Here is a 24,710-nt window from a genome sequence, read left to right on the forward strand (position 1 = left end):
GTATATATGGAGCATAATAGGTTAAAATTGAGATGCATTGTTCACCTCACCGACTCTAAGACCAAGACAACATTTCATTTTCTTACTTTTATTCTGTGGATTGGCATAAATCTGGATATTTGATGACACGGAGACAAAAGGAAGCGTCACAGTTGTATGGGGGCGTTTGCAGGTTAATATATTAAAGTTACCTGACGGTGGAGAACCTAAACCTCAATACTAATTTATATTTTTTACTATTTGAAGGGAGGACTAGCTGGTTACTAGAGTCTGGCTAGTGTCATGTTTTTCCTGTTCACTTCATGCCCTGCGACAATGACTTCTACATTTTTCTTGGCTATGAGCCCTCAGCACACATGTGCAGCTAGACCGGTGTACACACACAGACATATGGCATACGTCAGGAGCAATTACTGTGCCAATCCTTTGACAGTAGATTCATGCCAGATCTCGGGGTAAAGGGGTGTGCCACTAAAAGGGCTAAGTTTTTGAGGTGCAATAAATAAGTACAGTTTTCTCCTTCAAGTTATGTCTGTTGTAAAGGTGTTCGATCCAAATAATATGTTAGGGGGCCGTATAAATTCCCAGTGTAATGTTATTGACATTGCTTACTTTAGCGTATGGTTTCATAGAAGCACACAAAAAGCAAAACTTTGCCAAAAACCTACCGCGGCCTCATCTTTTCTACCTCCTATTCATTTTGATCGCTGAGCAGCGCCTTAAAGCAATGGCTGCATCGAGAAGGGACATGTCCGTTCTCGGGTCTAGAGGCAGCTTCAAGCGCCGATCCGCAATCCTCATGGCTGCCTCCCATTGAAATGAATGGGGGAGCAGAAAGGACGCTGTGGGTTTTCTATGACATTTTGGTCCGGCTGTCCGTGCCAAAATTATCTGGTAAAACCCGCCGATAACACTAGATGAAGTAAGTTTCTAGTATATTAGTTTGATATCTGATTAGTGCCAGACCACTGGGACCCCCACAGTCCTGACAATGGATGTAAGCCTATTGGATACACAGAAACACGCCAGCGAGCTTGGCCATCTCTACTGTACCCACAATCTTATAAGAAGGTTAAAGCAAGGCATGGCAGCATGACCGCTTCCGAGCTTTCTTACATTTAGACCTTTTTCTACACCTGAACCAGGCATAGAAAATGGTGAATGAGACGGGCCGGCCGGCTTCTTCCTCCTGACTCCTCCCAGCTCACGGCAGGTCTAAAATTGTGGGTGTGGCGTGAGCGGGGAGAAGTCGCAGATAGCGGTGCAACTGACTGTTGTGCCGCTATCTGCGCCTAAAATATGTCTAATATAGGCGTATTTCAGTATAATAAATGACCCCCTATATTTTTAATGATGGTGTCAATATACTAAGGCATATCCTGATATTAAATTGTTTTTCTGCCACTAAATACTCCATTGGTATCCACATCTAGGAAGACAAGTTGCAATTGGAGAGCCAACTTATTCTGGCAACTGCCGAACCGCTATGCCTTGACCCGTCGATATCTGTCGCCTGCACTACAAACCGCCTGCTGTACAACAAACAGAAGATGAACACTGGTCCCATGAAGCGGTGAGCACTCTGTCTTGCTGAGTTACAGTTTTTAACCCCTTAACGACTGCCGATGCGTGTTTTTACACCGGCCACTAGGGGGCCATGAAAACACAGTGCTGCAGAGTTGAGGTGCATTTACATGAGCCGAGCAGAAGCAGATTGTCGGGGAGCAAGCGTTCCTTCCCGACATTCGGCTGCTCACTCAGTGGGGGTGAAGCGCTGCATTTACTTCCACAGTATGAGCGGTCATTATTGCGATCGCTCGTCCTCATACAGCTCCATGGTTTCCGGGCGGCAGATCGCTGTTTAGACAGCACAGTCTGGTGCCCAGTAATGATAAGTTAGCAGTTCATCGGGTGTTGCACCTTCACAGGGGCACATTGTCGTGAACGAGCGTTCGCAGGAAGGCCCAATAATTGTACCGTGTAAATCCACCTTAAGCAGCAACACAAAGTGATGCATCTGTTGCATACAGTGGGCACAAATGCTCATCCTCTCAGTCTCCATAGCAGTGCTACTGCCTCAGTTGATCCTAGCAATCGCATGGCCGGTGGTCGATGCTTTCAGAAGGCAGCTGTCATATTTCCTCTTTTCCAGCCTTTTGGGGGCTTCTCCTTACGGGTCTGGTCAAGTAGGGGGGTTTGTGTTCGTGAAATAAATGTTGTATTAGAAATGGAATTTTTCTAGAATTTCTGCATTTCCTGGCTAATGATTCCCGTCGGTCCCTATCGCTTACTCTGCTCTTATATTTCAGGTGTCTGAAGCGATTCTCCAGACCGGCTCTGAACAGGCAGCAGGAATTATCCAACTGCCCTATCCCACCGCAGCTCAGTCTTCTCGATTATCTACACAAGAGGAAGGAAAGGAAAGCCTCGCAACCTCAGTTTGATCTAAAAATATCCAAAACTGGAAACGTAAGTCCATTGGTGCTTAACAGGACTGTGTGCGGTTTGACATCACTGACCGCTCTATGATATGACTGACCGCTCTATGATATGACTGACCGCTCTATGATATGACTGACCCTTCTTTTAATGGATATGTTCTCTTCTAGTACGTCGACTTATGGAAACAAAATCCTTGCTCCCTTGCCGTACCCTCTGAAGTGGATGTAAGTAAGCCTGGGACCCTCCAGCCTTGCCGCTGTATTTTATCATTGCAACAGATTTTAGATTGAGATTTTATTTATTTTTTCACACCTGTGCTGTTGTCTACGGCTGCTGAATAAAATGCATTATATAAACCGCCCACAAGAGCGGGGGAAGGGACGTAACAACTGTTGTCAGATCCCGCTCCTATAATACTGCATTCCCTACTGTCAGATTTCTCTTGCTACTGGCTGGCAGAATAGTGAGACGCTGTCATGAAGTAAGACAAATGAACACCGGGGTCACCAATGGACTCAATTGACTTATGATGGGGCACGTCTAGTCCCATTGTGGTTGTTTCTGATGCAGCCTCCAATGCAGAGGTGAACAGAACCAAGCTTAAATTGACAGCTGTATGCCCATTGGCCAGTCTAGACTATATGAATATTCACATGCCAACCTAGATTTGAACAACTACGTGTATAGGTGGGCAGTGCTTCACTGTAGGACTGCCGAGATGGATTTCCAATTCTGGTGGTCTTGCAGTAACAACTTCAGCAGCACATGCGCAGTACATACAGTGAGGCCAGTGCCCTCAGGTTGTACTGTGGTGCGCAGGCCTGGACAGACTGCAGGACGTGGACAGGGGTGGGCTAGGAACTTAGTGGCCCTGGAAAAAATCTAAAAGTGGCCCTATGTTGTGGAGTGGTCCAAATGGACAGAAGGCGGGGCAACACAAGTAGGCAGGGCCAAAACATGTAGGCCGACACATCAGAAATAGGAGGGACCAGTGATACTGTAGTACAGTACAAAATACCGCCCCAGCAGAACCACATACCACAGTGCAGCACAAAATACTACCTCAGTATGAAACTGTATCATCGAGGAGGTCGATGCAATTGAATTCAGTAGGTATTTATTAGGGATGAGCGAATTTCATATTTTAAAGTTTGTGTACGGGTTTGTGTTGTGGTATTTACTGAACTGCGTTATGGATTATGGATGGTTTCCACGGACCATAACGCAATTCCATGACGGATTGCTTAACAGAATGCCTTTAGAGGCTTTCTATTATTCGTTCCGTCATAATAGAAGTCTATGGCCTGCATAACAGATCCGTCCGGTTTACAGGGCATTGATGATGCTGAAAGCAGAGAGGAGGGAGCTGGGGCTTGAGGGGGAGGTACTTGGAGCAGGAGAAGAGACAGGCTTGGGCTGTTTCCTCGTGACAGACTCCCTTTAAATGAAGTTATTCTGATCTTTTTCCACAAAACTATATATAATTCTGCTCAGTTCCTCCTGCAGTATAGAATGTGCCATGTACACCATGACAGGTTCCCTTTAAAAGGGTTGTCCCATCATTATTGAAAAAACAAAAAAATGGACATCATATAATACATAAGCATCTCAGCCCTGTATCTCACATGAATCCAGAGATCCCCCCATTCATTGATCTGCTAGATTTATATCAAGCTGACTGCTCAGGGGAAGTGTCTTTTCTGCTGTAGCTCAGGCGGTGTGTCCATGCTCTCCCTATCACAGCTCAGGGGGCGTGTCTAAGCTCTCCCTATCACAGCTCAGGGGGCGTGTCTAAGCTCTCCCTATCACAGCTCAGGGGGCGTGTCTAAGCTCTCCCTATCACAGCTCAGGGGGCAGTTGAAGAATGAAACTGAGCATGTGCAGCCATCTCAGTGAGCCGGACAAAGAAATAAGAAAAAAAACAACCAGCAGGTGGCGCAATACAAATAGCACATTTGTTATTACATGCAATTACAAAAGTATTCAGATACAGGTACTGATTTGAAAACTGCAGAATGTTTTTGTGGGACAACCCCTTTAAGTGTGCTTAATATGCTTTAGGCACCATTTATATATTCCTAGAGCCCTTTAATGACTAATTTCATGTAACGCTTGAGAAGAATCAATTGCACTTTTTGACACCTAAATAGCTCTGTATCCGTATGATTGGATTATCGTTCTGAAAGTTCTGCCCGTCATTTAAAGTCACAGCCTAATTGGTTCTTGTCTGTCTTTTTTTCAGGTTGAAAAATATGCAAAAGTGGAAAAATCTATCAAACTTGATGACTCGCAACCTACGGTCTGGCCAGCAGATGTAAGTAATTCCATCCCTTTTCTGGCCAGTGTTTATTTTACTACTGGTGGTAATGCAGGGCATGTGTAAGCCTTTTAGTAGAGCATTAGAAAAGACACGTTCCCTTCCAGTCACGTCACCTGTTTTATGTGACCGGTGTTTCTGGCAGCTGTAGTTGCTATGTAAGCCTGACACTTTGTATGTTTCATAGGGTCACTCACCGGTCCTATGGGATAACACGAGGGCTATAAAAATTCTTACAATTTAAAGAGGAGCTGTCACCTCTCCTGAAATGTCTGTTTCAGTACTCTTTGCATCCCCTTTAGGCCTCATACACACAGCCGTATGTGTTTTGCGGTTTGCAAATCGCAGATTTGCAAAACACGAATCCAGGCCGAGTGCTTGCTGCCATTTTCACTTTAATAGAAATGTCTTATCCTTGTCTGCAAAACGGACAAAAATAGGACATGTTCTATCTCCTTTGCAGGGCCGCGGGACAAATGTGCAAATGCGGGCGGCACATGGTGTTCTGTCCACATTTCTTGTGGCCCCATTGCAATTAGTGGGTCTGCATCCGATCCTCAAAAATGATCGCGTGTATGAGTCCTTATAATGACAATTATGGAGCATCTACCCTGACTGTATGTTGTGTCGTTCCTCTATTACTCCTGCTAGAAGTTAGGAATGACAGTAGTCTGTAATGAAGGTCCAGATGGGTGTTACCAGTTGGGGGTGTGTTCTTGCATAGCAGCGCTAATTAGACCCCCCCCCCCCCCCCCCCAACTTGTAACTACCATCTGGAACTTCATTGCTAACTTCTGGCAATTCATTCATAACTTCTATCAGGAATAGTATAGGAATCAAACATCATATAGTCATAATGAATAGATGCTCCAGAATTGTTCTTACATGGGGATTACAAGTGGTTGCTGAAAAAGCCATGTCAGGAGAGGGGAAATCTGGTCAAAATGGTCTCCTTTCAGATGGGCTGTGTCCTCTTCAGAGTGCTGTCTGGCTATATAATAGACAGTACACAGACTGAACATTGACCCATTTAATTAAATAGGTCCATTCACCATCAGTCCATGCAGAGAAAATTCAGTCCATGCTCTGTCTTTGACGCGTTCATTCAAATGAATGAGAAAACGTGGACCACATTGCCCCATCTGTGTGTGGCATAGTTGCCAACAGTCCTTTATTCCCAGGGACTGTCCCTAATTTCAGAGACCACCCCAGCAAATTTTGGGTTGTCCTAGGCTATAAGTAAGTGAGTGGTTCCAGGTGGGTTTATGGCTTTCCGGAAGGCAGACTACCATGCCTTGAATTTACCAACAACTATGTTAATAAGTATGGTATGGTCATAACCTTACATTTGTCACTGTTACCCAGTGTTTTAGAATTTAGTATGTACGGGTGACTTACATTATTCCTTCTCCTGTGCATAACCTTACATTTGTCAGTGTTACCCAGTGTTTTATCATTCAGAAGTACTCCTCTGTAGTACGTGTATACGGTATACTGCCCTCTGTAGTACGTGTATACAGTACAGTATATAATTTTAAGCATGTGCGATATGTGAAATATATTATTTTCTATATTTGGGGGGTGTTTAAACTTCTTTTTTTTTTTTTTTTTTTTAAGTTACTTTTTATTTAATAACTATTAGCCTCCTTAAGGGCTAGAACCCTTGTCATATTCACCCTAATAGAGCTCTATTAGGGTAATTAAGGACTTTACACACTCCCTGCTGCCCTGTGCTTTGTGCACACAACTGCAGGGAGCTGACCATGGCAGCCAGCCTCTGAGCAGCCCCCAAGCCTCTGATCAGCCCCCCAGCCTCTCCCTCTTACCGGCCCCCTCTGGTAACTCAAACCCACCCCCCCCTCCCTACCCAGTATTAATCATTGGTGGCAGTGGCCACAGGGTCCCCCTCCCCCCTCCCCATCATTGGTGGCAGTGGGCAGTTCCGATCGGAGTCCCAGCAGTGTAATGCTGGGGCTCCAATCGGTTACCATGACAGCCAGGACGCTACTGAAGTCCTGGCTGCCATGGTATGTTAGTGAGCAGCATTATACTCGCGTGCGTCGTGGCCGCCGGGCGCTCCTTCTTCTCATAGGTCTGTGCGGCGCATTGCTAATGCCATAAGCATTAGCAATGCGCCGCACAGACAGAAGAAGGAGCGGCCACGGCGCACGTGAGTATAATGCTGCTCACTAACCTACCATGGCAGCCAGGACTTCAGTAGCGTCCTGGCTGCCATGGTAACCGATCGGAGCCCCAGCATTACACTGCTGGGGCTCCGATCGGAACTGCCCACTGCCACCAATGCAGAGACTGAAGCACATTCCCGGCACCCGACCTCTGGCAGGACGCTGTGATCCGCGCGATTTACCCCGATTTAATTGCGGCGGATCGCAGCTTGCAGTCATAGGGGCCGGGATATGGCCGGCACATGAACGCTACGTTGGTATTCAGGCATTCATTGGTGGCGCAGTGGCCACAGTCCCTCCCCTCCTCCTCCTACTCTGTTCTTATTGGTGGCCAGCGGCAGCCGCGCACAGTAGGGAGGGAGGGACTCCCTCTTTCTCCACTGTGCCGGCTCAGGAGAACATGGTGTGCGCCGAGAGCGCGATCATTCACTACCGCTCCGCCTCCGTGGTCATATCGCGGTCCAGCGATATAGGCGATATGCACAAAATCCATATCGTGGCACAAATTTATATCGCATATCGCCTATATCGCCCACCCCTAGTATATGGCATACTGTCCTTTGTAGTAGGTGTATACAGCATACTGTCCTCTGTAGTACGTGTATACAGCATACTGTCCTCTGTAATACGTGTATACAGCATACTGTCCTCTGTAGTACATGTATACAGTATACTGTCCTCTTCTGTGTTAATTAGGCTACTTTCACACTGGCGTTTTGGCTTTCCGTTTGTGAGATCCGTTCAGGGATCTCACAAGCGGTCCAAAGCGGATCAGTTTTGCCCTAATGCATTCTGAGTGGATAAGGATCCGCTCCATTCCGCTTTGGAGGCGGACACCAAAAACATTGCTTGCAGCGTTTTGGTGCCCGTCTGACGAAACTGAGCCAAACGGATCCGCTCTGACGCACAATGTAAGTCAATGGGGACGGATCTGTTTTCACTGACACAATATGGCACAATACAAAATGGATCCGTCCTCAATTGACTTTCAATGGTGTTCAAGACGGATCCTTCTTGGCTATGTTAAAGATAATACAAATGGATCCATTCTGAATGGATGCAGACGGTTGTATTATCTGAACAGATCCGTCTGTGCAAATCCATAACGGATCCGCACCAAATGCGAGTGTGAAAGTAGCCTTACTTACACAGTTTTGTGTCATCTGCAAAAATTGATACTTTACTATGCAAGCCTTCTACAAGATCATTAATAAATATATTGAAGAGAATAGGGCCCAATACTGACCCCTGAGGTACCCCACTAGTGACAGTGACCCAATCTGAGTGTGTACCATTAATAACCACCCTCTGTTTTCTATCACTGAGCCAGTTACTTACCCACATACAGACGTTTTCTCCCAGTCCGAGCATTCTCATTGTATATACTAACCTTTCATGTGGTACAGTGTCAAATGCGTTTTCTGATGACAGACTCCCTTTAAAGAGGATTTGTCGCCGTGATCTTGGACTATCATCTGCAGTACTGCATCTAGGGAGTCTGGATCACAATTTCTTGTTTTCCTTCTCGCCCCACATTCATTCTGTCAGCACTGAGTACATTGTCAGGACTGCTGTGCATGCACCCAGGAGTCCTCTCTATTTTGTTAGCACAGCAGTCCTGACGACAGGGGAATGGGGGGCAGTAGGTAAATAAAAACTCTGCTCCTTATCTGAAGTACTATTCATGTATTACTACAGATAATAGTTCATTGTCCTGGTGAGAGATTAGCTTTACAGAGAATCTGTCACCCGATTTCGGACTATTATCTACAGTAAGGGTACTTTCACACTAGCGTTTTTCTTTTCCGGTATTGAGTTCCGTCACAGGAGCTCAATACCGTAAAAAAAACTGATCAGTTTTATCCTAATGCTTTCTGAATGGAGAGTAATCCGTGCATCAGTTCAGTCCCTCTTACGTTTTTTGAACAGGGAAAATATCGCAGCTTGCCAGAATGCTGGATCCGGCATTCATTTCCATTGAAATGTATTAGTGCCGGATCCGACATTACTTGTTCCGGCAAAAAGGATCCGGTTTTCTGGTCTGCGCATGCGCAGACCTTTTAAAAATGCAAAAAATATAAATACCGGATCCGTTTTTCTAGATGACACCGGAGAGACTGATCCGGTATTTCAATGCATTTGTGAGACTGATCCGGATCATATGGGCCGCATGTCTCGGAGGGCATACGGTCGTGTGCATGAGCCCTAAGGCGCTGAGTTTCATGTTAATCCCAGGCAACCTCTTTAATTTTATTTATTCTTTACAGGAATCAAAAGAGGAGTATATCTTTGAATGTGAAAACGGGGCTCCTTTCCAGAAGGCAAAGTTAACCATCTTTCAGAATGTAGGAAATCCTTTGTACTATGGTAAAATGCAGAGCTCTACAGCCGATGAAGAAGATGCCTTCCACAGCCCTCATTCTCAGTGAGTTTAATCCATCATATATATATATGAACGACGTGTGTACTGTGTATGTATGTATGTATGTTCCGCGATCACTCAAAAAACGCAACCATCGATTTCAACGAAACTTGGTATACACATCCCTTGCTAACTGGAAAGAAATCTTGTGGGGTCACAGCTCTCTAGGACGGTACATTCCTGAGATATTCCCCAAAAATGACCTGCATTAGCCAATAGAAGCCTGCAAGTCTTTCTCTTCATATCCCAACTGCCATACACACGGTCACATGCCCTTTATCAGCCAATAGAAGCTTGCAGGTTCTTAGTCTCCACATACACACAGTTTTACTCCAGGTTTCCATAACAACCCAGCCATTTTTCTTCACTGCTGTAGGTCAGCTTTAGGCTAGGGCTACACGACGACATGCGTCGCGCGACAGACACATAGGGCACAACTACACTGCTACATGTGTCGAGCGACATTGATGTCGCACCACAATTTATATAATGGTAGTCTATGGTGTTGCACTGTGACAAGTGACATGCTGTGACACGACAGTCGCAGAAAAATCCATCTTGGATGGATTTTTTGTGACTGTCGTGTCGCGGTCGCAGCATGTCACCTGTCACAGTGCAACACCATAGACTATCATTATAAAAATTGTTGAGACAAAATGTCGTCGTGTAGCCCTAGCATTAAAGGGGCGGGCGCTGTGGAGGTCACAGTTAAAGGGGCGGGCGCTGTGGAGGTCACAGTTAAAGGGGCGCGCGCTGTGGAGGTCACAGTTAAAGGGGCGGGCGCTGTGGGGTGCTGTGAAACTCACTGTTAAAGGGGCGGGCTACTGTGAAGGTCAAAGGTAAGGGGATGTGCTTCTATGGAGGGCCCATTTTTAAGTGGCGGGGCACTGTGGGGGGCACAGTGTTGAGGGGTGGGGTGCTGTAGATATCACTGTTATAGTGGATACTGTCAATATCTTTTAACGACATACACAAACATTGAATGAAATAGATGAAATATACCGTGCGAAGCCGGGTCCTTCAGCTAGTCTAATATAAAATGTAAAAATGGCCAATTAGTAGTAAATCAATGACGACTCAATCAAATCATATAGTTAGTGGCATAAACCTTAATCGCACAACAGGACCACAGTGGTGCAAAAACTTTTATATCCCAACTCGACTCCAATTCAGACTCCGAGTAACAAACGCACCTTCTTTATGTTTTGTTTATAAAAAATACTTCACATTCTAGTGCATACAACAATGACTCCTGGCTAGCAACAAAGTCCTGTGTGCATAGGGTCCATCTCAGGTTCAGCACATGTGGTGCCTAGCAAGCATGTACCTACGTTTTGGGGGTCCTATGTCAAGCATGCATTTTGACAGGCCCTGTCAATGAAAGTGCAGAGTTTGCAGCAGTGATAGAGAGAGCAGAGCCTCTAGGTGCAATGACAACGCCCCCATTGCTCCTAGAGGCTCATTTGCATATATTAAAACATCATTTTTCTCAGCAATGTGGGCACATATGAACATGGGACCAACACAGATCATGTAACAGGTCAGCCAGTGTCATAGGGACAAATCTGCTGACAGATGACCTTTAAATGGGATGGGAATTTTCCACCCACAACATAGAATGGTCCATATATCAGCAAGACATAACCGTAGTCTAACCGGTGGGCTTTAAAAATCTTGTGCTGTTTAGCTAATAGCATTCTGGTTATACATTGGTGTTTCCATTTTTATAACAATTCTTTTTTTTCCCTCTTAGATTTCTTATTGGAGCTAAAACCGATATTGATAGGTAAGTGCGCTTTTATTGCTTTGCGTTAATTGCATGTCCTTGGGATTCGCAGCAGTGAGGTTTTCAGTTGCAGTCATTTTCTGTTTAAGTCCCATATTCTACCATATTCATCTCATAAATTGATGCCACCACTTATGATCAGGAGGTTCCTCTGCAGCTTTGGTTTAAAGGGAATGACCTGTTGTTAATGTTTTTATATTTAACATATTTTTTAATAATTTTTTGCTGATCTTATGTTTAATTTTCTAAGTCAAAATCCTACAGTTTTCTTACTGCCACTAAGGGCTCATGCACACGAACGTATTTTCTTTCCGCTTCCGTTCCCTTTTATTTTGCGGACCATATGCGGAACCATTCACTTCAATGGGGCTGTAGAAAATACAGAAATTACTCATTGTGCATTCCTGTTCCACATTTGCGGAACAGAATTGCGGACCCTTTCATTTCTATGGGTCCGGACGATGTGCTGCCCAGATCCAGAATTACATTCCCGAAAAAATGTAATATGTCCTATTCTTGTCCGCAATTGCGGACAAGATTAGGCATTTTCTATTAAGTGCCGGCGATGTGCGGTCCGCAAAATGCTGAACGCACATAGCCGGTGTCCGTGTTTTGTGGATCTGCAAAATGCACACTGACGTGTGAATGGACCCTTAAAGTCAATGGGTCCGAAAAAATTACAGAACACATCCGTATGTCATCAGTATTTCATCCGTATTTTGCGGATCCATACTGTAGTAATGCTATCCCCAGCCCATATTGCTCTTGTGTTTGGTGAATTATAAGTTACTGTTTCTGTATACGATCCGCAAAAAACGGATCAAATATGGAAACCATACGGATTTGTTTTGTGCAATAACAGAACGGAAGAGGACTTAAATCAGAGAGAAAAATGGCTCCGATATGGAACAACGGAACGGTGAAAAACGGACTTGAGCCCCAAGTCTTATAACAGGCACCAGTTCTTGGTCTGTACAGATCACTTTACTGTAGTTACCTGCTTTTCTGTCATTCTAACCCTGCCTGTAATGATATCACCTCTGTGTATAGATAGGACAGGATCCACCATTCACATTAGGTGATACAAATCTTATCTATCTGCAAATAAAAACAGCTAAGGCCACTTTCACACTGGCGTTTTGAATTCCGTTTGTGAGATCCTTTTCAGGGATCTCGCAAACGGTTCAAAGCAGATCAGTTCAACCCCAATGCATTCTGAATGGATAAGGATCCGTTCAGAATGCATCAGTTTGGCTTCGTTCCGCCTCCATTCCGCTCTGGATGCGGGCACCAAAAGGCTGCTTGGCGATGCGGAGCCAAACGGATCCGTCCTGACTTACAATGTAAGTCAATGGGGACGGATCCGTTTTCACTGACACAATTTGGTGCAATTGAAAATGGATCCGCCCCCCATTGACTTTCAATGTAAGTCAGGACGGATCCGTTTTGACTTAGACTTTTTTTAAAAGAATATTGTAAACGGATCCGTTCTGAACAGATACAAGCATTTGCATTATTGGTTCGGATCCGTCTGTGCAGATACCAGACGGATCCGCACCTGTGAAAGTAGCCTTAGAAAAAAGTATGTATTGTTCTCTGGTTTTAACTGGCAGAAAAAAAATTTGGAGACACATTTTCTTTACCAGGGTATCCCCTCCTCTAGTTTTTATCGATTTTTAAGATCCAGCAGACGTATTCATATTTCAATCCACAAAAAAAAACTGATATGGAAAATGCGAATACCTCCCGCCCGTATTTCGCATATTTCTCCCTCCCCATCCATAGAAAAGATTCTATTCTTGGTGCAATATAAGAATAGGATAGAAACGCACAGATGAAAAATACGTACGTGAGGTCTAATACATTTGACGCTGTGTAAAATGTAGGACCTGAGAAGCAGCTTACCGACTAGGCCTGGGTGTAAGCCATCCACTGGCAATCAGATTTTTTGGGCGATCCTCTTTTTTGAAAGAATCCTTTTTTTTATTTTTATATATATAATATATCAGATGGTTACTTTTGTCACTTTCATTCTATAATAGAGGGGGCGAGGGAATGTAGCCAACATGAGGCAATACGTTTTTTGGCATGGCTAGTTTAGATAATTCATCAGAGAGTATGTCATCTAAATAACCTAATATTCAAAGTAAAGGTTATGGACACCTTTGTGGGCTTTCTTTTTTTTTTTCTTATTTTCTTCTCAGTTGGGCTAAAATTTGTTTTTTATTAAAAATTTTCAACCGTTTTTCCTCTACAGCTTTCACTTTTTAGTGCATCTGTAGACTATCGCTTCCCCCTGCTCTGAGGGCACGATCAGTAACCTTTTATTTCTGAACTCCTGACAGCTCATAAACACTCAGTTTGATGTGGCCAGTTTCAGACAAGCGTATTCACTCCTTTCACCAGACCGCACCGCATTGTTAGGATTTATAATGCTGTGTGTCTCTGCCGGATTTCAACTGTAATGATTTGTTCTGACTGTATTATGCGAGTACAAATCGTTACAGCTGAGGTTGGGCAGAGACACACAGCATTATAATACAGTGCAATCCGGTCATAGGAGCAGAGTTCACTTCAGGAATTCAGGCGCCCACATGGAGTGTGTTTACGCTCATCTAAAAGTGGCCTAACCGTTTAGTTTAAATGGGTGTCTATGAGCTGTCAAGACTTTAGAGATAAGGACTATAGATTGAACTATTATAACAGCTCTCAGATCTGCAGGTGAACTGAAAAGTAAAGGCTGTTGAATTTTATTTTATTAAAGAGCAATTGAAAAAAATTATCTTTAGCCAAAAATGAGAGGAATACAATAATTTAAAAAAATTGCCTCCAAAGGTGTCCACTGCTTTTAATGACAGTGCTAGAATGGACACTTGTTATATCGCCTGCAGCAGAGTCAGTACATCTTCCCAAAAGTCGCCTAACACCGGTTAGGTGCAAAATAATCAAGTCAGTGCGTGTTGCAGAGCATCTGACACATCAAGATTAATCTCTCACTCAAATTCTACATTAGAAAACAGGTGGATGATAGACTCTATGTATTAAAGAGGGGTTGTCTGGGTTCAGAACTGAACCCGGACATACCCATATTTTCACCCAGGCAGCACCCCTGATGTTAGCATCGGAGCATCTCCTGCTCCAATGCGCTCTCTTGCCCTGCCCTAGATCGCGCAGGGCAAGGGCTCTTTTGTGTTCGGTGACATCACCGGCTCTGATGGGCGTGCTTTAGCGCTGCCCTAGCCGTTTCACAGCCCGCCCATCAGTGCCGCTGACGTCACCAGGCTTCCTGGCAGAGCCCGGTACGTTACTGGAACTCCGGAAAATGCCTTTACCCTGCGCAATCTAGCGCAGGGCAAAAGAGAGCATTGGAGCATGAACTGCTCCGATGCTCAAGTCAGGGGGGCTGCCTGGGTGAAAATGGGGATATGTCCGGGTTCAGCTCTGAACCCGGACAACCCCTTTAAGTGTAGTTGTTAAGGGCCTCCCCTTCTAATTTCCCTTCACAGCCTTGTGGCAGAGGGCATCGTTGTGCATGGAAAATTTAGAAGGCGATGCAGCGCTTCATTCTCAGGCTCATTGATGGTCCCAGAGGTCGGACCCTTACCGGTCATTAAGTGATAGCATACTCTGGCCACGTGTCATCACTTTATAGGATAGGAACAATTCTTGGATCACCTTCAGCTGCAGGAGCTAAAGTGTCTAATTGTGTCCCAACAGAATGGTAGGTCAGTACCAGGACTTATTCAAAAATGAATCCAAAGGGTTGGTGAAGATGTCTTACAACGCAGGAGGGGTGTCAAGCCAAAATCCTCTCTCTCCAGGCAAGGAAATGGAGGTATGTGCCAAGTTTATATTGTGATTACTCAGTCTACATGTTCTTCGTAAATCATCATTTTATCCTCGTCTTTGTTGTTTAGTCAGATGGCATCACAGGTTCCATCCAGTCCTCGATGCTGGGAAAAGGAGTGAAGCACAGACCTCCTCCCATCAAACTTCCTTCCAACTCTGGGAGCAGTTCTTCTGGTAAAAAAAATCTTTTCTTTTTTGATCAATGACCTTTCAAACAAATCATATATTGGTCTTATTGTTTTTATTTGCCTTTATCTACAATTACATTTGATGATAAAAAAAAAAAAAAAATTGCATACAAAAAATGATTTTAAGGTGTTGTCTCATCTGGGACATTTATGGCATATCGATTGGATAAGCCATAAATGTCATATAGGTGCAGGTCCCATCTCTGGAACCCACTTTTGTCTCAAGAACAGGCCCCCGAAGTCAATGGAGGGCACACTTCTCTTGTACGTGCACTCAGCCATTTTCAGAATCCCAGTAGCAATGAATATAGGGCGGCCGAACGTGTGCAGCTTGCTTTCCGTTCACTTTGGGTCCCAGAGGTGGCATAACCTAGCCGTAATACATGAGTGTCCCAAATACTCCTTTAAATCTACATAACCGTTAGTAAAATTTACATGCAGGTCATTATCCTGCATATATAAGGGTAGTAGTTTCCAAATTGTGGCTCTCTAGCATTAACAAAACTACAACTCTCAGTGTGCCCGGACAGCATCCGACTAGGAGATGTGGTTTGCAGCAGGTTGGAGGCCACTTCTATAGAGTAATACAGAAGGTTTTTATACCTCAAGGAAAATATGCAAATCCTAAAGAACATAATTAAAAAATAAAAGATGGTCGCTGTGGTTTCCAGTCAGAGGAGGTGTCTATTGCCATTGTTTTCCACCTCCAGTCTTACGAGGCACATCTAGAATATCAATAGTAATCGCAAATGTACAGGCTATGTCCACTTTCACAACAGACAGTTTTTTGTTTGCGTTTTGTTTTTTTGTAGTCCCTCAATTCATCCAAAGCGAAAAGTGAAGCAATTTTTCAATAAGTCTTAACTAAAAATGTTCTACTGTGTTGTTCCTACAGGTTCTAGGCAGACCACGTCTCCATGGTTACAGACTACAAACACACTGTATGTGCAGTCACATTGTCCTCTACTTCTTGATGTCCTACCCAGTGTATGTTAGCATAAAGTAGGGGACCAGTGGAAAATAATTTGAGGTGGTCTGTTACCATGGAGACGCACAGGTCTGCATAGGAGCTGTAGAAACAAAACGGTAGGAAATTCTTAATGAAGACCTACTGCAGACTTGCTTTATATTTCATTTTAGACGTATTCCCAAAAACTTTATATAATGTTTCTTAATACTTTTTAGGGCTAAATATATACAGAATATGCATATTGTACTGTAATAAGATGGAAATGACCCCGTCTGACATTCCTAGTGAAGTGTCAGAATTGCACCAAGCTATTGTCCTGCCCAGTTCTGGTATAACATTATAAATTCCCTGGGCTCAACTGGGAGGGCGGCGGGGGTCCGATGATATTGGGATATAGTCTCGGCTGTATATGCATGAGACTTGAAGCTAAATAGATTTACACAGACCCTATATTGTAGAGACTGGTGGAGGTCTTTGTGCCAGGACCACCACCAGTTACAACTTCTGAGATGTCTAGATGAAATTCTTTGGAATGACTATGACCCAAACGGATGGAATCACACTTGCAGTTTAAAGGTACCTAAACCTTCGCGTCACGCATGGAAGGTGCAGAGCTTCTTCTCTGAGCGATCTGCACCTTCCACAGTATGGGTCCAAATAAAATGCACAGTAATCGGTAATCTGCTTGCTGCAGAAGGTGCAGGTCACTCGGGGAAGAAGCGCTGCATTGTCTGTGCTTGACATGAAGGCTTAGGTACCCTTTAATTTGCTTTTTTTTTTCCAAGTCCAGAAATGGATCCAGCAAGAAGCAGGAGTAAAAGTCATCTTATGTTTCCGATTCCCTTTTGAAACCACTCCTGGCTTTTTTTCCCCTCAAAACTGCATGTGCGATTCAAGCCTTTAGAGAGGTTTTCCATGGATTAAAAAAAAAACTGAGCCAAAATTGTCAGACTTGACAGTAGATTGCCTAGTCCTAGGCTTCTTAACCATTCCCTTGCAGCCATTCTTCAGGTCCCCCATGTCATGTCTGGTGTCCGCACCAAGGTGAGGATATGGTGACTAGCGGGATAGTCGGTCACAGTGATGTCACCATGATCAGCTTACCTATCCCTTAGGTTAACATGTCATCACACTTTCTGATCGGCTGGACTGTGGTCACATCCCGGCTAACAGCATGCAGGCTTGGATGCAGGATGCGTTGAAAGTGTAAAACCCATACTGCAGCCATACCAACAGTATCTATGCCCTTAAATACAAAAAAGGTGGTAGCAGCACTCACGGAAAAATTGTATCTAGAAGGTGGTGGTGCCAGCGGTGATAGGTACCAGCTTGTAGCACCCCCAGTATCCAAGATATAGAGAAGGACCGCAGCATGCTCAAGTCTTTAATACAAAGCTGTAATTTATTCACCAAAGCAGTGCAACGTTTCCACCTTACCATGGTCTTTTTCAAGCCGGCTTGAAAATGGTTTGAAAAAGACCATGTAGGGGTTGAAACGTCGCACTGTTTTGGTGAATAAATTACAGCTTTATATTGAAGACTTGAGCGTGCTGCGGTCCTTCTCTATATCTACGTTGACAACCCACCTGTTTTGTGTGGTCCTTTCCATGATATTATAGGATGCCGCATGACATTGCACCTGCTTACAAAGTAGCGCTCTGACCATGAGCCTTCCTATAACGCATTTATTGTCCTAGATTCTAAGGCCACGTCCACATCTGTGTTTGGTAAATCCTGCAGTCCGGCAGAAGAGGGGATACCGTAATTCACCTCCTGGCCTGCCAGATCCCTATTTACTATAATTGGATCCGTCAGGTGTCCGGCAAGAATGCCCGCTTTCTGACGGGAAAAAAAGTGCAGTATTTTTCAGGCAGAAAGCCACCGTTCATGTTGGGAACCTGCTGGAAACCCAACAAATCCTATTATAGTGAAGGGACATTCGGCAGAACCCGGGGAGATGTCCACCTGTGCCAGATACAGTAATTCCTGTAGTCTACTCCTCGGTTGGAACAGCAGATTTGGCGAACGCAGATGTGAAGCTCTTGATTGTAGAAAATAAAAGTAGACTGCACTCGCCACTGTCTAGAAGTATCTTCTTTATTCCTCCATAGAGGTACAAACATACATAGGGCTGAGGTCTCGGAACGCTAGACTGTAGCGACAGCCGTTTCGCGCAACCGCACTTCCATCGCTACAGTCTAGCGTTCTGAGACATGTGTGTCCGCCCCAGCCCTATGTATGTTTGTACCTCTATGGAGGAATAAAGAAGAAACTTCTAGACAGTGGCGAGTGCCGTCTACATTTATTTTCTACAATCAAGAGCTATGCAAGTTGTTCAGTCTTTTGGCTGAGCACCACTAACACGGTGTGTGACTGGGTATCGGAGGACGTCCCATCGAGTGAGGAGTGACCGAGCTGTGCCGCCTGCTCTTTTTTGATTTATTTCTTTGTATCTGAACCCAACCCAAGATCATCATCACTCATCTAATATTCTTAAATATTTTCAGGTAATCTTTTTAGTCCCCAGCAGTCAAGTGGCCACCTCAAATCCACAACTCCTCCGCCATCTAAACCTCCCAGCATCTCTCGTAAACAGTCTATTGACGTCAACCAAGCCAGCCTGCTGTCCCCCGCTGCATTGTCACCTGCTGGCTCTTCACAAAGTGAGTCACGACCTAAATTCTCCATTAAATCTCCGTAGGCCTCAAGATTAAAACCCTTCTTTCTATTGGATTGGTGACGCCAACGTGTGTGCTCGTGTGTGCTCCGATGCTTGTAAAAGCCTTGTAGAATTTCTAGCCATATGTTCTTGTTAACTGTGTGTATTTGTGTTTAATGTAATTGTCCTTATGTTTTATATATACAGTATATACTTTTTTTTTTCCTTTTTGCTGTATGCACCCTTTATGTATACGTATTTATAACCGTATGATGCTATAATGACTTGTGTTTTTCATGCTTTAAAAAAAAAATATGCAATGCAAACCAGGCATTCAATGTGACAGAAGGAAGCGGGACATTTCTCCTTTTGTATGGCGATTTGATATTAAGATGCTGCTGTTTTTAAAGAGATCTCGGACTAAGCTTTTTGAGCTGTGTTGTTTTATAGACGTGTGCAGCATCGTTCATTCTGACTTTTTGAACGCTCTCGCTTGAATATGTTTTAATATATAATTTTTAAATTGCCTCAAAAGTATTATACGAGAGCATGAAAGCTGCTGGACATGTGCAAAAATGACCAAAAGTCATTGCGATGATTTATTTTTTATTTTTTTATTTTATATCTTTTTTTAAATATTTCGGTTGCATTGAAGTCAGCCAACAGTTTGTAATGCTGTGTGTTGCAGGCAAGACTGGCTTTTTAAATATGATAGGGTTGAAGTGATTTCATGGTTGTATCTATTATTATTTTTTTTGGAAGTTGCATGAATTGTGTGAACATGATTTTGGAAAATAATGTCACTTTAAAAAAAAAAAATGAACAAAAAATGAGTGACTTTTTGTTTTTGTTTTGGGAACTGTTTGCTTCATCTGCCAGTTAGTGGCCTTTACTAACGAAACATTATATTCTATGATTTGTTTGCCATTAAATGGGTTTGAAGCATTTGCAACCTCTTAACAAGGTGTTTTCTTTCTGTCTTTTTGTTCAGCAAAAATATAAGGTGTCGCCAACATCAAAAAACACACAAAAAAAAAAAAAAAAAAAAGAAAAAGATTCTAGAACATCTTGGGTTATGTATTCTCAGCCTCAGCACATAATTGCATAACACTGTATATTGCTTTTTTTTAAATTAATTTTCCATTTTTAACATCTGTGTTTTTGTACTAGTGCTTTTTTATTTCTCTCAATGAGCAGGATCCGGAACTCCCAAACCATCTACTCCTACACCAACCAACACCCCTACATCGACCCCGCACCCACCCGATGTTTTGGCCTCCGCTTCTCTCACTCCTTCTGTAACCCCCACACCCCAAGATTCAAGTTTTAATTCACAGCCTACTTTGATAGCACAGTTTGCCCAACAGCAAATGTCTCTGAGTCAGGGGTTACCTGTAATGACTATTCCGCTGTCCACCATGGTAACCTCTATAACAACTGGAACAGCCTCCACCCAAGTCATGACAAACCCCGCAGGACTTAATATCATCAATGTAGTTGGATGGTAAGTTATTTATACTTCGGTACTCAAGTTTTTTATTTATTTTATTCATTTTTTTGCATAAAACAATAGTCCGTCAAATTTAACTTTTTAGTTACTTGTTGATACCAGTAATATAGTAGGTAAGATAGTAACCTAGTAGGTAGGTAGCTTTTTACCTTGAAAGTTGTGGTGATTGGATGGTCAGGTTTCTATTTGCTTGACACATCCAGAATATTGGGTAACCTATCTGCTTCTTCAGTTTTCAACTCCACTATCGCGTTTACAACGCATGCTTCTCACCACCCGACACCAATAGGTATGGTCAGATGCTATTAGAAATCCTAAGGATTGGAGTCATCTAGATCCTAGTTACTCCACCTGTAACATATGTATGCCTGGCCATACACTCTATGTCACCATATCCTCTTAAAGGGCATCTGTCAGCAGATTTGCTGACCTGTTACATGTGCGCTTGGCAGCTGAAGACATCTGTGTTGGTCCCATGTTCATATGTGCCCGCATTGCTGAGAAAAATTAGGTTTTATCATATGCAAATGAGCCTCTAGGAGCAACGGGGGCGTTGCCGTTACACCTAAAGGCTCTGCTCTCTCTGCAACTGCCGCGCCCTGGACAGGACCAGGCAGTAAAAACCTCATCACACCTGGCCCTGTCGATCAAAGTACAGAAGGTGCAGCAGTTGCAGAGAGAGCAGAGCCTCTGGGAGTAATGGCAATGCCCCCGTTGCTCCTAGAGGCTAATTTGCATATACTAAAGCATAATTTCTCAGCAACGCGGGCACATATGAACATGAATGTGCAAAGTCACCAGTTCAGGAGAATAAGCAAAAACCCAAATTCGGGGTACAAGTACCCGAAACATTAAAGTTAATGTAACGCACACAGATTACATTTTTTGTTATTTTGTTTATAGTATGATGAAAGCAATTATGGCTCATGTACGTTACCAACAGACATAGGGTGGTGTGTAGGTTAAGAAAAGGGATCTTCTGGTTTATATTCTCCCCCAGAGCGAGCACATGGGCAAAATCTGGTATTAAATCCAGAGTGCTGTACTGGGCACAGGCTAAGGATAAGAGTGGCCCAGTTTTGAGGGTAAAATGTTGTGTTTTTTGTTTGTTTTTTATAACCTCCAACTCTTTATATACTCCAGGTGAGTGCACTTTATTAGGATGCCCTACTGACGCCTTTACTACCACTAGACGCTACATAATTCTTTCTTTTTCTACAGACATTGTGTGTCCTGCAGCAATACATTTCCATCAATAAAATTGACGTTGTCTCTCTTCTCGTTTTATTACCTCAGACTTTTAGTACTTTTACTACTTCCCTTTCAGAATAAAGCAATCTTTCTTTCTACTTATTTAGTGTTTCTTTTATTCTTGCATTTCATTTACATCTTCCGCACTTATGTATGCTGTCTGGTTCCTTTACTTTGGTAGTATATGCCAGGCCTTGACCTGTCTCGTCACAAAGCTCTTCAGTCTGCTTTCGTCTTTCTCTTTATTCTGCGCTTTACATCATGCTACTTTTGCTTCTCTTTAGTGCTGTATTGTTTTCAGAGTAAGTTTATACTTGGTCACTGTTATTTCAACAAACTTTGCCTAAGTCAATAGTACAGGTGAATATAAGAAACTTTGTGATATATCCTATCAGAGAAAAATAAAACTAACATTCTCTGTCTTGAGAGACAAGAGGGACTTTCAGCTCACCGAAGGATGAGATTACATGCTGCCTAGAGAAGGCTGGCGAATGCTGCCAGAGGGAGAAAGAGGCATGTTTCTCTGAGAAGATATGTTAAAAAGTTTCATATACTTGCCTGTACTGTTGATTTATGCAAAGTTTGCTGAAGGGTTAGTGACCATTTAATTGTTTTTCAATGTTCTGTGTATTTGAAATTCAATAATAAAAGCAACAAAATCTGGGGTCCTTCAATTAGAGAACAAAAATCACAGAGAAAGATATAAAAAAAAAACATCCTGCACGATATGATAGTAAATATGCGGATGTGCATAGCTACATTTATAAAATCAAGGAAAATAATGCGCTAACACAATAGATGCAAACATTATATATAGACTAACGGAGGCACACAGAGGTAACTACCGTGTTTCTCTGAAAATAAGACAGGGTCTCATATTATTTTTTTCTCAGAAAAAAGGGTTAGGGCTTATTTTGGCTCCATGAACATATTTTATATGGACACATGCCAATTACAGAACAGTCCCTGGACAGTGTTTATATTAAATATGACTATAACCCCCCCCTCATCCATAGGAATGCACCCATATACTGCACGGGTTATAGTCATATTTGCCACACATTTTTCATTCTGGTACCGTATACTGCCCCTGAGCTGTCCTTACCCAAGGGACCTAGGCTGCAATCTACGGTACCAGGGAGAGCCCGCCCAACGTGAAAGTGAAGGGAAGCTGCTGGCATAATTTAGCATTTAGTGAAGCCGCCAGCCTGCTCGTCAGGTACTGCTTAGTGCCGCGATGTATGCGTGGGCTGGCGGCTTCACTGAAGGCTAATTCACTGAAGCCTGCGCTGCCCGGGCTTCTCGCCCACAGTTTCATGGCAGTTCAGGAGCCATTAGTAAGCGCTCCTGAGCTGCTGCATCCCGCACATTTCCCCCACCTTCCCTTTATATAAAATAAAATACGCCTGTATCTAGGGCTTATTTTTGGAGTAGGGCTTATATTTCAAGACGATTTCTAAAAACCTGCAGAATAGCACTAGGGCTTATTATCGGGGAAACACGGTAGGAGCAGCACACTATATGTGCAGGGTCTACTCTCATGACTGTAGATGTCCAATGGTATAGGTAGGTTTAAAGTAAGATCTGCCTGACTGAGAACACCTTGGCACTGGTAGGCGGGCACAGATGTGTTTTGATCAAAATGTATTGGCTGAGAATCTCTGATTTTATCATATCAGAGTGAGGGCTTAGTCCATGTATAATGTCTACATCTATTGTGTTAGTGCGTGATTTTCCTTCAATTTGAGGCCTTTGGACCAAACGCATTGAATATTAACATTACAAGATTTGTGATATTTTTTTTTTTTTTTTTTAGCGCATAACTTAATATTTTTTAGAGGTATTCTAGGGCCTAGAAACATGTATGGCTTGATTTCTTCTAGTCTAAAGGTGATGTCCGGGTTATAGATATTGATGGCCTATCCTCAGGATAGGTCATCAATATCCGATTTCCAAGGGTCCAACTCCCGGTACCCCCCACTGATCAGCTGTTTGAAGGGGCCACATCCCTCGTAGGAGCACTGCATCCTCTTCAGTCTTTGTCTTCACACTGTCTTCAAGTGAATGGGAGAGGACACGTTAATTACACTGTCTTCACACCATTTAGCTTGTAACTGCAGTGCAAAGATTGAAGAGGATGCTTTGATCATACAAGTGCCACAGCCTCAACCAGTTGATCAATGGGGGAAGCTGGTTGGACCCCTGCCGATCTGCAGCCCAGACAACTCCTTTAATTCAAGCTAGCCATACAACACCTTGTCTTAAATGTTAACAGAGTAAGGCTACTTTCACACCTGCGTTAGGTGCGGATTCGTCTGGTATCTGCACAGATGGATTCGCACCTATAATGCAAACGATTGTATCCGTTCAGAACGGATCTGTTTGCATTATGAAGAACAAATTCAAAACTGATCCGTCCTGACTTACAGTGAAAGTCAATGGGGGATGGATCCATTTTCAATTGCACCATATTGTGTCAGTGAAAACGGATCCGCTCCCATCGACTTACATTGTAAGTCAGGACGGATCCGTTTGGCTCCGCATCCAGAGCGGAACGGAGGCAAACTGATGCATTCTGAGCGGATCCTTATCCATTCAGAATGCATTGGGGCTGAACTGATCCGTTTTGAACCGTTTGTGAGATCCCTGAAACGGATCTCACAAACGGAATTCAAAACGCCAGTGTACAAGTAGCCTTACCTATGGGGTTGATCAATTTAAAGAAATATATATTTTTTAATACATTTTATTATTCTTTTTTATTATCATTATGATTATTTCTGCCACTGCTATTTGCATTTTTTTTCCTCAGATTTCCATAGCTTTCTATCTGTGGTTTATGTTTCCCTTTCATGGATGGTATTCAGTCCTGTTTGAAATTCAGATTCGGACAATATCAGGATCACAAAACAAACTATAGGACGCAGTTAGTCAAATATTACAAAAAAGAAAGAAAGATATAGGCAGTACTGGTATGTTGAATGTATCTTTTGGTATGTTGTATACAGAATAATATACATAGTGCAGGGCATCGCCTTACATCCGACTCCAATGGTTAATTACCAAAAGATTCTTCACCAGTCGGCCCTTGCAGCACATAGAACCAGAGCTCAGTATACAAGAGGAACAT

At 43.3% G+C, this 24,710-nt stretch overlaps 1 protein-coding gene across 1 annotated transcript in view; it reads left to right on the plus strand.

Annotated features, from left to right (window-relative positions):
- Nucleotides 1-24,710, plus strand: part of SUPT20H (SPT20 homolog, SAGA complex component) — a 43,177-nt gene that overhangs the window by 2,317 nt on the left and 16,150 nt on the right. The window contains exons 2-11 of the mRNA XM_044285458.1: nucleotides 1,434-1,573; nucleotides 2,310-2,469; nucleotides 2,610-2,666; nucleotides 4,685-4,756; nucleotides 9,213-9,370; nucleotides 11,121-11,153; nucleotides 14,871-14,988; nucleotides 15,071-15,176; nucleotides 18,668-18,823; nucleotides 20,017-20,323. Coding sequence (XP_044141393.1) covers nucleotides 1,434-1,573; nucleotides 2,310-2,469; nucleotides 2,610-2,666; nucleotides 4,685-4,756; nucleotides 9,213-9,370; nucleotides 11,121-11,153; nucleotides 14,871-14,988; nucleotides 15,071-15,176; nucleotides 18,668-18,823; nucleotides 20,017-20,323 — 1,307 coding nt within the window. The remainder of the gene's footprint in view (nucleotides 1-1,433; nucleotides 1,574-2,309; nucleotides 2,470-2,609; nucleotides 2,667-4,684; nucleotides 4,757-9,212; nucleotides 9,371-11,120; nucleotides 11,154-14,870; nucleotides 14,989-15,070; nucleotides 15,177-18,667; nucleotides 18,824-20,016; nucleotides 20,324-24,710) is intronic.

Source organism: Bufo gargarizans, chromosome 3 (assembly GCF_014858855.1).
Source record: "Bufo gargarizans isolate SCDJY-AF-19 chromosome 3, ASM1485885v1, whole genome shotgun sequence".
Classification (NCBI taxonomy): Eukaryota; Metazoa; Chordata; class Amphibia; order Anura; family Bufonidae; genus Bufo; species Bufo gargarizans.